Source organism: Calidris pugnax, unplaced genomic scaffold (assembly GCF_001431845.1).
Source record: "Calidris pugnax isolate Ruff unplaced genomic scaffold, ASM143184v1 scaffold27, whole genome shotgun sequence".
Lineage (NCBI taxonomy): Eukaryota > Metazoa > Chordata > Aves > Charadriiformes > Scolopacidae > Calidris > Calidris pugnax.
Window position 1 is genome coordinate 2,730,244 of NW_015090893.1, and position 13,893 is coordinate 2,744,136.

Here is a 13,893-nt window from a genome sequence, read left to right on the forward strand (position 1 = left end):
CACAAAGCACAGTGGCAGAGCCAAGAGGTGAGGCTGGGAACCACCTCTGCCAGGTCCAAGCACAACAGTCAGTTGGCTGTAAGAGCTCAGGTCTTGCTGGGGCTTCCATGGGACCTGTGCTAGGCTGCACCGGGGCTTTGGAAACCACAGACAGCCCTGGATACCTGGTCTCTGGTGAGTATGTAGCCAGCGAGACTGGAGCACCAGCAAAAATGGTGTTTAAGAACATCCTTATGATGGGTACGTTACTTGCAAAGGATCTGGGTAGGGAGTACATCCCCTGCAATCTGTTACGTCTCCTCCCACAGTAATTAATATTAAAAAGGGTAGTTTGGTTTAGTCTCTTCTTGAAGCAGTGGAATCTCTAATTCTGCAGTTTCAGCTTTATGAGAATGGTAACAGAATAAAGGGCATCAGAAACTGCAACAGGTTCTCATTTCAACCCTCTCAGCTGCAAAAAAAATTCCATTCCAAAAAATGACCTGAGAAGCTGACCAGTACAGGGCAAGGGGAATCCAGGAAAACAGTGGTAATGAACAGCGTCTCCACTTTGTGGTTTCACGTTTTATGCCTCCATTAAAAAAAAATTAACAACAGTTCTTTAAGAGGTTTCAGTTGTAAAGAAGAGTCTGATAAGGTCACAGCTCTTTGAGTCCATTGGTACACAAAACACCCGCAGTGATGGACACACAGGACTTAGGGGAATGTTCCCAGACCCGTCCGTGGGTGGGTGGGAGGGCCCGTGGCTGCAGAGTGAGCGCTGCACAGGGCAAGCAGAGAGGGGTCCAAAGCCCCGCTCGGGACGGGATGGCTCTCAGTGGTACCACAAAAAGCAGATGTGCTGTCTGGGAGCTGTAGGTGTGACACAACACAGCCACCCAGCTGCCCCCCGCTCTAAAAATGCCCTGGGGTGAATTAATGCCCATCACCAACTCCAGCATCCCCACCGATAGCGTGAATTGTTAAAAGCCTCATTTGCAACCTGAAAAGCAAAACTGTTCTCAAAATTAAGTAGAGCTCCCTGGCTACGCACTCAGATGAGATAAAAGCAGCAAGGCTGTGGCTGATGGATGGTTCCCTTTTAACATCACCAGGAGTGGCTGTTTCCTTAGGAGAGGGTCTTTGATCTTACCTCCAGCTTTTAAATGTGGTAGAAATAAGCAGTATCTCCCAAAGAAGACAGATTTCATGGAGGCTCCCCGGCTCACAGCATGGCCTCCCGTGGCCCATTTACTATTACGTTACTGCATTTTCAAACTGTTCAGAGGTTACTTTAGTGCAATTAAACTAATTCCAGGATTGAAATGTGGCAATTTGAGGGTTGCTGCTCGTGAGGTGCAGAGAGGGAATTTCCGAAGCATTTACCAATTTGCTGCTGTGTCATAATGAGAGTTTTGGGCGATGCGTACGTAGGATTCTGCTTACCCAGAGATCACAGGACCAGCCCTCTGTGGAATCCATGGTACCACAACAGCAAGCCATTGCCACCTATAAGACACTGTGTGCATTAGGTGACAGCAAGACACGGGTATTTTTTCATAAAAAAAAAAAAAATCACAATGGAAGACAAGTAATTCACAGGAGTTTTAGAGACTTTATTTATGTATAAACAATTTAAACACTTTGCCATAAATTATCTTTGCCTGTCTCTAGTCTTTGCTTAGCAGCAAATTAAAATTAATATAAAAACTCAATGAACAATTCATACATGTATATTACAAAAAAGTTCTTGTACCAAAGTTCTTATTAGACTTTTTTTTTCTTTTTTTTTTTTTTTTCTGTGGTGACTGTAATGTGATTGTCTCAGTTTCTCGACCAAACAAACACACTAATAATTTTTAAATCTGAAACAGTGATTGTGCCTTCTGGCTGATGTATGTACAGGGTGATCTGACGTGGTGCCCATTTGCAATAGTGTAACACAATGCCCACAGCTCTACTGGAACTGATACCAACAAACTACTGAATCTAAACAGACTACACCCTGTAACTGTGTTATACTGTCCACAATGGAAATCTTCAAAGACAAACAGAGTATGAAATTTATTTGTAGTGATTTATAGCCACCATTTTGAATGTAACTCTACACTCTGCCCTCTTTGAATAAGTTAAGCTTCAGGCCAGACAAGTGGAGGGTCAGAGTGCAAGTGTGGTTTTGTTACTTTTAAATATATTTTTCTTTACTATTTCCAGTGCGCTCTCACTTGCATTCTCATTGTCCTCCAGTTGCTACACACAAATCACCCCAAAGTCATGTTTTAAATGCACCTGTATTTTGCTTTAAATGAAAACCTCTTGGATATTTATCAAACAAGCAGTCTGAATCATCTGTGTTTCATCAGCTGGTTAGTGAAAGTGGCCCACTTGGATTTCTTAGTTTGCTCACGTGTGAATGGAGTGAGGTAATACAATACGAGGCCTTCTTTTTGTTTTTTCTTTAGACCCAGAACAAGTGGGTAATATTTCAGGGGTACTTTTTAATTTGTATGGTTAGAGTTTTCAGTCTGGCTTTAGTCCACTTCAGGATGTGGTTTTTAATCACTTGAACAGTAGCATTTAACTCAAAAAATATGAGCTTTTTTGCCACTTACTATCCCAAAGTAGCTCAGCCTAGTGCCCCCATTTAGGTCTTCATCTCCTTAGGAGAGGAGATAACAGTTATGACTACTGATTCATCCAGCAAAGGATGACAGCAGGTTAATTTGTTACCTCTTTCCCATTTCATTCTGTCTTAAAAACTGGATGTTGCTGCTACTGTCTGCTAGCTCTGGGTACTGCTCCACGGGCAGGACATAATATCCCTCGTAACCTTGAACCCTTCCCGTGTTCAGAAGCTGCTGCTTCTCTCCGTCTGTCCATACGCGGCTGCCCTCTCGGCCATCCCGTGCCTTCTGCTGCTCCTTGGCCCAGGCCGAGCCCAGGGCTCGCTGCCGAGCCTGGTCTAACACTCTGGCCTTCTCCTCGTCCAGCGTGTCGGGGCTCAGCCCGTAGCGGATGTTGATCAGCAGGGTGGAATACTGAAACTCGATGTTGGTAAACCTTCGAGTCCTCCCGTTGACCAGGAGAGTGGGCTGGGAGACGGTGACGTTGACGCCGCTCTCCAGGACCTTCCTGCCGCTGGTCATGGCGAGGGTGACGAGGTCGCTGTCGGCCGAGCCTATCTTGACGAAGTAATGGGTGTCCTTCCCCTCGATGCTGTAGTGCATTTTCTCCAGGTAGTGGGCACTGTTGAGGACGGAGGCAATCTTCCTGCTATCGTCTGTGGCTATGCTGGAAATGCCGGTGGTTACGCGGCCTTCCTTCACAGCAAACATGATTCCTTTCCCAATGATAGGAGTGGTTGTTGCGAACCAGTGACCCGCTTTCTCTCTAATATTGGCATGTAATCTTTTAGATATGACCTGCCCCTCAAGAGCCATGAATGCTTGGTTGTGTCTTTCTGTCGTCTGCTGAACTCCTGTAATCAGCTGCAGAAAGCAAAACAAAACAAAAAGACACCAAAGAAGGTATAGATCTGAAAATACTCATTTCAGAGACTGAAGCTATTCTTTGCTTTGCTTTTCTAAAGGGAACCATGCAATGAAAAATTCTATGCTATGGGAAGACCACCCTCAGTTACCCACTCCTATACATATCCCATTCAGAATCAGCTAAATACTCATTTGGCAAATTATTTTGCTGTCAGTAATGCCAAATAAAATATTTCTCATCAATCACCCTTTGTAGCACATACGGACTTAATTTTGGCAAATTATATAATGCCCATTACACAAATAAGTTTAAAGACCCAACTGTAGCACAATTTTAATCTGAGCTGAAAATGCACAGAATACATCTATTGAAAGATGTCACTTAACTTCTGGACACTTTTGCCCAGAGATTTCAACCAGTATATATGACTAAAATGCTTATGAATGCAAACCTTTTTGAAAATAGATGAAATTTGGGCTCCAAAATTCCAAAGCAATTTCTGAAGAGGGGATTTAGACTCTAATGACTCAGAAGCCTGTGAAAGCAGTATGTTTAGGCTTTTACGATCATTTCTGTTGTATTACCACAAATGAGAAGTAAGCCCAGCAAAGACTAAGGTTGACCTAGTACTCCTTCTAAGTTTATTAAATGGGTTGGAATTTGTTAAAAATGTTGAAAGCATAAACCATTTTCCGCCCTTAACCTGACAAGTACGGACGCTGTGACTGAAGTTAACTGGAGTAGCAAACCAAAGCTTCTAACCAAGAAAAGACAGAAAATTATGAGAAATCCTATTACAGGGTAAGAAGTAGAACCATTTCTTAGCAGCACAGCACGTACCAACCTAAGTTCATTGCAACACATATGTTACTGGGATGGTTTTACCAAAGGTACAACAGATGATGAATTACCCTGACAAAGCCTCCCTTTGTCATTGCTAATCAAGTTAATCGAGTTACAACTTGTTAATCAAGGAAGAACTCAATAAAAGACAAACTAATGACACTGTAATTATGATAACAACGAAGTCTGGCAAGAAGGCATATGTTCATTAGTATAAAATTTAGCTATACTCACTTCATTTTACACTGAAATAAACACTTGGCCTTCTGCTCTAATTGCAGAAGAGCCAGCAGTTCTGTTCATAGAGTGGGGCAAATTTATCAAGAAAAGTAACTTTGTATTTCTGCCTACCTGTCCATTTTCACATGCTTGACTCTCAGACAGCTCGTAGGGTGGTGACACAAAGTACATTTTTGCTCGAGGGAAACCAGGTATAATGTTGCTGAGCTGAAATCCAAACATCACCAACCAGCTTTTGACATCTGAAAATCAAAAGTAAGCAGGCAAGTGAGAAATAAACGTGTGTATTAATACAAGAAATCAAAAAATTTAGGAAATCCATCCTTGACCTCCTTAATTTCAAGTAGCAGTGGAACTTATAATTTATATTACAGTGTGGCACTTTACAGAATTGTAGTAATCCACCATGAACAGGCACAGAAGATATTGCTTAAAATTTACTCTAAATAGGATATTCATGAAGAATATACCCCCTCTTTCATTCTTTTTCCACTACAGCACATGGATTATCCAGACATTTTACTGTATGCAATACTTGTTCCATCTCTGACACCTTCTGATGTGGCTACTTTAACCTATAAATTGTAACAATACAACCTGTATTGTAAAATGATGTTTTATTAGGTTAGTACTCCTAAAAACTTCTGCAAAGTCCTTTGGGAAAATACACGGCTTCTCTTCTATGTCCTACTTCTATAGCTGTCATCAGGTCTCAGGAGGCTCCATTAAATGCAGCAAGAAGCTAAACTTGTAATTCAGATGTCTAAATTTAGGTACCATGAATACCCTCCCCATCCCTCCAGGCCCAGTACAGAAAGTAGGAAAGTTCCAGCTCAGCCCTGGGGTGAGCCTCAGGAAGTTCCAGCTCTGGGTTCAACCACTAAAGCTCTGTCTTATGTGGTTGGAAAAGCTAAGTAACTAAATTAACAGTAATTCTCACTCAGCAGGTATTAAGAACTAATGATGTGTTTTAGTTATCAAAGTGATGTTTTTAACAAAAAAAAAAAGCCCATCACCCCATTTTAGAGAAGTTTCCTGCTTCTCTATTCTGGCTGTCACAGAGATAAAAAGCAGTGTGGGAGTACGAGCACTTCTCGCTTGATTTGGATCAACATTCATGGCCATTTTTGTTTAAAAATCTCTCATGTCTTTCACAGTGGCCTTCCCTCCTCTCTGGCCTTCAATGGCTCCTGGTGCTGCTGTTGCTGCTCCTCCATGTCTGACAGGAGAGAGGGCTGTGGCAAGGCTCTCCCAGGCATCTCCCCCACAGCATGGCACCCGCCTGCTGGCCCAAAGCCTGTTTCCCCCAGATTTCTAGCAGAGATAACGTTACATCATAAAAACTGTAATACTTCTTGGTTGCGGCCATTTGACAGAATAAGTCTTCTTTTCTTAGCCATTCTGACACTAAAGTAAGTAGTAAAATACTCTGCTTCTTTTAAGATGTTTGTATGTATCTCCCATCACACAGTGCCTATTATATTATCCTCTACCTTTGGATAGCACGGGGTTACTACTGCTTTTTGAGGCTTCGACTTACTTTATGGTGTAACGGTACATTCCCAACAATTCACTTCAGCTGCCCTAATTCCACAAAAAAAGGAGGAGCTATATATAAAGTAGTTACTGTTCTGTTTAGCTAATGTGCTTTGCAGCACTGCACTTGCTACAGGAATTCCTTTTCAGCAAAACCTGTGAATAAAGCAGTGTCCAGTTAAGAGTAAGAATGGACTGGGGTGGGAGAAGTAATTTTTTGTTGTTTTCTGTTTGGTCTTTTATAACCTGTGACAATCAAGGTGCCACCATAATCACTTTTTGAGGTTAATCTGTTTAGTCCACACAGCAACAGATATTTTCCTCCCTACTGAAGTATCTTCACAGACCACAGGGTGTCTACACCAAAATGCAATATACCTTCCTAGATTTCAACCAGTGGATGGATAAATTAAATGAATGCCATTCCAGAATGTAGCAAAATATCATACAATGACACCAAAAACCTAAATCAAACAGTAGTGAATGAAAATGGGCATTTTGTTGAATTTAGGACAATAGGATTTGATCGCACAGTAATTTTCATTACCAATATTTTCACACTATCTCCAAATTGCGAAGTAGCTACAGTAGAACCTATGGTGTGTTACACATACAATTAAGTCCCAACGTACTAATGAAACTTGCTATGATTTTCTCTGAAGGAAACACACTTTTCTTGAAATTGAAATTACTGCTAAAATTAAGATAGCTCCTTTTTAAAAATGATATCACTGCTCTAATTGTATACTGCATATTCAATTCTGAAAAAAGCTTTTCCTGAAGACATATTAATTACCTTTCTTTTTAGAAATTGCCAGCAGCTAGCTCAAGTACTGTGTGATCTCACTAAGTGAAAAATTATTACTAATTAAGAGGAGGTTACAAGTTTTCCCCAATTGTAACATATATGATCAAAACTACTTTATTGTTTCTCTTTCTCAGCTCTACACATTCCATACAATTTCTTAGTCTTTCAGGAGGAAATAATTTTTAAAAACATCAAGATATTTGTTTTAAAGACTAAAGACTGTTTGCAAATTAGAAGTTAAATGGGAAAAAGAGGTTTAATTAAATCCATTCTTGGTGCTAATTCATAATGTGCCCATTGGCTCAGTCAGCAGATAATTTTGAAAGTAGCCCTGAAGGGGAAGAGATGCTGAGCAGTTCCGGTTCCCAATTCTGCAACCAACCTGCCAGGGATTCCTGTAGGTGACTTCATTTTTCTTTATATAAAATCAGAATGAAAACATCTTTGTGCAGTACTAGTTCAATAGGAAGAGTGCTATGGCTGTGCTGAAATTAAATATTTAGCCAAAATTTCCCCCTTCCCCATCCTCCATAATTCATTGTGGCTTCTCATTTAACACCCTTCGTTTGGGGAGGAGCCGTACCAAAGAATGGGGATGAGCCAGCCCTTTTCACAGCACAAAAAGGAAAATGGCCCAACCTTGTTGGAAGAACTCAGCAAATGGCTAGTAAGGAGAAGTCTGATTTCTTTTCCAAATCAGCTTCCAAAGTGTAGTGTTATTTATAAGGAATGTAATGAGGTCTCACCTGTTACATAATTCTTTAGATCCAGTTCATTGCTGAGAGGGTTGTTACTCTTGAACATGTACAGGTTGAAAGGAGCAGGTTCTTTACCAATGTTTTTCCACATGGTGTAATCAGGAGATGTCCAGCGTCCAGCCAGGACATCATAGTCCCTTTGGGTAAAATGGACCAGTTTGGTTAAAGGATCATACAGCCCTCCATGGAACCCGATAACCAGCTGGAAATCAGGGTTAGAGTCGTAATAGATCTCCCCATACGCTGTGTACTGAAGCTGTTTGATCATGAGGCCGTTGATGCTGAACACGGCTAATGGAGTGCCGGTGTTATCAGAGGCGACGTAATACTCTTCCCCGCTGCTGCTCTCCATGGCAAAGAGGTGGCCTTGCAGATCATAGTACAAAGAGGTGATTTCTGAATTGGAATGGTTGTAGACGTGAGTTACCCTTGTTGGATTGTGAAGATCAGCATAAAAGTACTGGAGGTGATGCCCCAGGTTAGTCTTACAGGAAGCCCTTCGGCCGAGTCCATCGTAACGGTACTGAACGCTCCACCCGTTGGCTTTGTTGTAAGCTCTTGTTAAGAGTCCTTTGGAGTTGTACTCAAACACATCTGAGCCTCGCTGACACAGGAATCCATCGTCATCGATCTTGTACGGTATGTCACCTAAGCGCGTGATCCTGTCCCTCAGGTCGTAGCGCAGAGGCATCAATCGGACGCTGTTTCCAGGATTCAGGAGATGAAGGTTTCCGTTCAGATCGTAACTGTAACGCCAGGTTGGCCTGTCATTTACCGCTACGCTTTGCAGTTGCCCGTCACCATCGTAATCATAGGTGTACTTGGTTGTGTTGGCATAGGGACCGAGTTTCAGTTCTCTTTTGGTTACCCTGCCCATGCTGTCGTACTGTACAGTCATCCAGTACATCAGCGATCTGAACATTTCATACTGAACCTCTTTAATGCGCCCATGGGTGTCAAAGTGCTTACTCAGTGTCATAACTGCTGTAGTAATAATTTGATTTATGTCATAATAAATAACTCCAAATTTGCCAAAATGCTCTACTTTGCCAGAAATCTCATCGTAACGGTAAAGATCAACTGGAAGAGGCGTCTCACTTATTATGGGTTTGATGCTTGCGATTCGAAAGCTATTATCATGATACGTATAATCGAACCTTGCATTGACCATACCTTCTTCAGAGAACCTGTAGATCTGTTTGTCAACCAGAGGACCAATTTTACGATAGCGGATTGTACAAGAAAATCCTCCACTTTGCAAATTCACCATTTTTAGGACACCTGTAGTTTCATCATACCCAAAAGTCACTGCGGTGCTGTCATAGACGATTTCAGATAGTTTGGATAGCTTTCCATACTTGTAGAAGACTTGTCGGCCAGTACCTAAAAATGACGTTTTCAAAATCCTCCCATCATCACTGTAATCAAAAATCACCGATGCATTGCTCTCGGGAGGATTATAAATATTTCTGATGTAGCCAATGGAGGTGTGAGTAGACATGCTGTGCCGAGCAACGCTGGGCATCGTAACAGCATGTAGTCTGTCTGAAGAATCATACTCGAAAATGTACTGTCGTTGACTCTGAAGCAGCAGCACCATCGACTACAGGGAAAGAATTAATACACAGTTACTGTCTTTCAGCATGTGACCTCTGAGAGGGTATTTAAGAAAAGAGAAGTTTACTGAAGAGGCACTAATGTTACATGAATAAAAAGAGACGTAGCTACATTAGTTAGGGGAACATAGCTGCTTGGGAATATTGTCAGATTGCCAGATGAGAGGATCTGCTACTTAGAAATCAATATGCTGACACTCCAGAGAAAGTGTAGGTTAGCAACCTATTAGCTACGCTCCCTTTCAGAGGACTTCTTTTTTTTTTTCCTAGGGATGCAGAGGAGTTAAATAAATGACTTGATTTATCTTTCAGCTAGCAGTTGTACTTCACAACTATTACTGTGAAACACGTGAGGAACTAAGCAGAGAACATCAGCTCTGGTTGGCTTAAAATAACAGATTCAAAGAAGGAAAAGGGAAAATAATATGCAGTTTCAAAGTATTTAAGACACTTTCATGATTGAAGTGTCTTAATTAGGCTAAGTAAAAATGCATTACCACGTTTTCATGTAATAAATAATGATTAGAGATGAATTACCTGTTTCTACTTGAACCTTTTGTCAGATTTAGTCATGTATTTTTGGTCTTAATTAAGCACAGTTCATGGTGTTTATGCCATTATATGGCAGCCTAATCGCTTTCAGGAAAATATCAAAAGACACAAACCATGAAAAAGTATTTCCCATTAAAAACTAGTCAAATTCAGTTGACTAATCGAAAAATAAGGAATTTTGAGACCAGGTACAAAGGGATTCTTAACAGCTGGAATACACCAAACTTTGCATAATTTCTGTGTGCGTATGTCATGTAGAGAGCTTAGAATGAAGTTGAGTAGTACTTTGTCTCTATGTAGCTGATGTCAGCAGGTAAAACAAGATTACTTACCTTTTCTAGGTAGGTGTAGCTCCAAACTTTCCCATCTGCGAACATGCGGGACACGATCCTGCCCTGCTTGTCGATGTCTGTCCTTTCACTCATGGCACCACGCTGCAGCCCCGCCAGGCGCCCGTTGAAGAAGTAAGAGACGTTGACAGCAGCCAGGCCGCTGCTGGGAAGCCAAAGGAAAGGCCGCCCCAGCTGATCGTAAATTATCCTCAGCGTAAATTTCCGGTGATCATCATAGATTTTTTCCGTGCGTATGTTCCGGTCGTAATCAATGGACAGTAAATTCCTCCCGTGCACCTATTGAATGAAAGAAGGCCGTATTTAGTGAGCAGTGGGCGCTATACCTTTAGGGATTTTCAGTGTGAAAATAGCATGCACAACGGAGAGCTCCATTTCCCCACATTTTTGAAAAGTGTAGGATGCCTTCCTGTTAACTGGCTTTTGCTTTCTACTTCCCAGCATATTCAAATATGTAACTTTGAGTGGTTTACTAGAATATTTCCCATATCCCTGCCACATGGGAGCTGTAATCCTACAGAGAAAGGCTTCCCTTATTGTCAGGACAGACAGACATACGGCACAGCCACGTCTTAAAGTGTTAGCTATTAGCAGAGATGAATCATTTCACATGGAAGTAATTCTGCATTTGCCATCAGTAGTTCTTGGCCTATCGCCTTCCAGTGACTCCAAGAACAATACAAGAAATTATGATTTTTTGTCTCCATTGAGATTTAGCCACTTAGGTTCTGGAGCTGCAACACCCTGTTTATGAATTCATTCATTCAATGTTTTCTTAATTTACTTTACAAACATCCAATAGATCCCTCAGCAACCTGATCACTTGGGATGGGTTTAATTCCTTCCGATTAAAAAAACCTAATCATACAGGCTGGGAAGAGGGACTTCTAGTTTTGAGAAAAAGAAGTGTTAAATATTTTTCTTTTCTTCCCTGTTTTTTTTTCAGTTACAATTTTCAAATCAAAGTACAGCATAAAGCGTTTCACTCCCAGATTTTTTATTTTTATCTTTTTAATAAAAGAGCAAACCAGAAACAAAGGAGCATAAGAATGCCAAATGGACAGGCTTCTAGTGAGAGTGCTATAATGAGAGATACATAAATATATTCACTGGAGGCTAAGCCGTAGAATTCAGGCTAATGCTGCAATCTGATGAAGCCTCTTAAGTAATTTAATTGTAGATGCATCATTAATAAAGTAGAAGTCTTTAAATTAGATATAATTTGAGAGCAATGACTACTTAAAAAGTATTCATCAGTTTCTGGGAATTTGCTCTTCAGTTTATATTTTACAGTAGCTTTGATTAAGCAACGTTTTCTCTTATCCAAAATTAAACTGCACATCAAACAATATGTAAATTAACCCTGAGCCTTTCTCGAGGACATTAAAGTTATTCTGAGATATTTTCACTGGCAGGGGTAAACCCAATTCCCATCCCAACCAACTCTGTAGGAATTCAGTTATACAGAAAGCAAATTTAAAATTAATACAATTTTGTGTTTGTAAAGAAATAATTATTTCAAATTATCACTCATTATCCTAATTTTTTCCATTAATAAAATGTAGCTCTTTAACAGTTCGAATTTCCTCAGCGGGCAATTATTTGAAAAAGCTCTTTTCTGTAGGTTTTCCCTAAGGTTATCCCAGCAACAGCTTCTCCTGTGATTCAAAGAAGAGATGGGGTTGGGGCTGTTTTTTAAACCGCCTTGGCAAAATAGATCATATTCTGCTCTCCCATTGTGGTGGAAACAAAGCCAGGGAAGCCAAACTCAACTTCAGTACTTTCTCAACTGGCTACTCTAGTCTTGTACGTGTAGGATCAATCCTGATGACAGACACATATCAAAACCCTTTCCTTCACAGAGCTCCTGGGGAAGCAGAAGAGACCTTTCACTTCTCAAAAGTCTTTCAGAAAGATTACAAACTGAATTTTAGCTTCTGGTCTTTCGTTCATTTTGGCTTTTTTTTTTTTTTTTTTTTTTTATTTTTTAATCTTTATAAAATAGTTTTTCAGAAAGATTACAAACTGAATTTTAGCTTCTGGTGTTTCGTTCATTTTGTTTTGGTTTTTTTTAATTTCTGAATCGTCATAAAGTAGTTGGTATTTCTGGAGTTTCTTCCCTCCATTGAAGTAACTGCACCTGTAATCTGCACACATCACTTGGAGAATAAAGAAGCACCTGCTTGGATAATCCAGTAACTCAATTTTAATTTGTAAAAATAAGTAAAGCCAGAGAGTGCAATTGTAGTGTCATATTAATTATATAGCAACCCAAACAGAATGACTAACTCCCACTCTTCCAGGGAAAACTAATAATGCTGTCACAAGTATCATGATTGAAGACTACCTAACAAACTCCTTCTCTTTGTTTCACTACCTACATGAATATCTGGTTTTCCTGTGGCTGCTGCTGGACACGTGGCAGCAGGAACAAGCGCTTTGTGCCTTGGGTAAAGGTCTTGCAGCAAAAATGACTTATGTGGTGCTGCACTCTTAACAAAAACTCTTCAGAAGGGTTTCTTATCAAGACTTTTATCTGAAACTACTGCAAGACACTGAACGTGTGGTGCATAAAATAGTAGGGGGCAGTGAGAGGAATAACATAAAGGTGAAGTGCAGGTCTTCCTTTCCTGGCTTCATGAAGTCTGCCCTGGCAAGTTTGCAGAGGCCCACAGGTACATCTGCCATCTGCCTACAGCAGGGGTGAGCAGGGCTGGGGGCACAGGCAGCAGCATTGCCTGAATAATCATAGAACCACTGAATGGTTTGCGTTAGAAGGGACCTTTAAAGTCCATTTAGTCCACTGCCTGAGAATCACTGAATGGTTTGGGTCAGAAGGGACCTTTAAAGTCCATTTAGTCCAACCCCCTCTGCCATGAACAGGGACATCTTCAATTAGATCAGGTTGCTCAGAGCCCTGTCCAACCTGACCGTGAATGTTTCCAGGGATGGGGCACCTACATGGGCAACATTGGCCAGGGTTTCACCACCTTCAGCGTAAAAAAATTCTTCCTTATATTTAGTCCAAATCTCTTTTAGTTTAAAACCAATAGCCCTTGTCCTATCGCTATAGGCCGTACTTGGTCTGTCCCCACCTTTCTTACAAGCCCCCCTTTCAGTACTGAAGAAAAGGGGCATGGGCTTCCATAAGTAAGAGGCGAATCCTGGCGAATAACAATCCCTTTCAGTAACCCTGGATTCTGGATTCAGGAGAAGGCTCTCTGGCTGGTGGTCCCAGCACTACATTACTTGTGCAGCAGCGTTCCCCTGCCTGTACTGCTATGTGCCACAGCTGTCCCAGAGTCCCATAAGTACTCGTAAGAGGCGAATCCTGGCGAATAACAATCCCTTTCAGTAACCCTGGATTCTGGATTCAGGAGAAGGCTCTCTGGCTGGTGGTCCCAGCACCACATTACTTGTGCAGCAGCGTTCCCCTGCCTGTACTGCTATGTGCCACAGCTGTCCCAGATGCCACCGCCGACCCTGCCTGCCACCTGCTCCCCCAATGCTCCAACACGCTTTCTCTATTGCATTCACTAAAGAATTTATAAAGATGAATTAGAATAAATGAGATGCAAATAAATTCTATGCTTTCTCCCTCATTTTCAAATTTCATTTTCAGTCCACTCAACCTGTTATAATCTCATAGTGATTTTCATTTAAAAGAGCTAAATGGATATGTGATTATTGTTACAGGAACTAACACCAGACAATTAAAT

At 41.1% G+C, this 13,893-nt stretch overlaps 1 protein-coding gene across 7 annotated transcripts in view; it reads right to left on the reverse strand.

Annotated features, from left to right (window-relative positions):
• Positions 1–1,574: 1,574 nt before the first annotated feature.
• TENM2 (teneurin transmembrane protein 2) overlaps positions 1,575–13,893 on the reverse strand; it is a 479,584-nt gene continuing 467,265 nt past the window's right edge. For all 7 annotated transcript variants that reach the window (XM_014948063.1, XM_014948062.1, XM_014948061.1 and 4 more), the window contains 4 exons: positions 10,157–10,453; positions 7,645–9,259; positions 4,666–4,796; positions 1,575–3,467 (listed from right to left, as the gene is read on the reverse strand). In XM_014948063.1, coding sequence (XP_014803549.1) covers positions 2,706–3,467; positions 4,666–4,796; positions 7,645–9,259; positions 10,157–10,453 — 2,805 coding nt within the window. In that variant the 3' untranslated portion in view covers positions 1,575–2,705. The remainder of the gene's footprint in view (positions 3,468–4,665; positions 4,797–7,644; positions 9,260–10,156; positions 10,454–13,893) is intronic.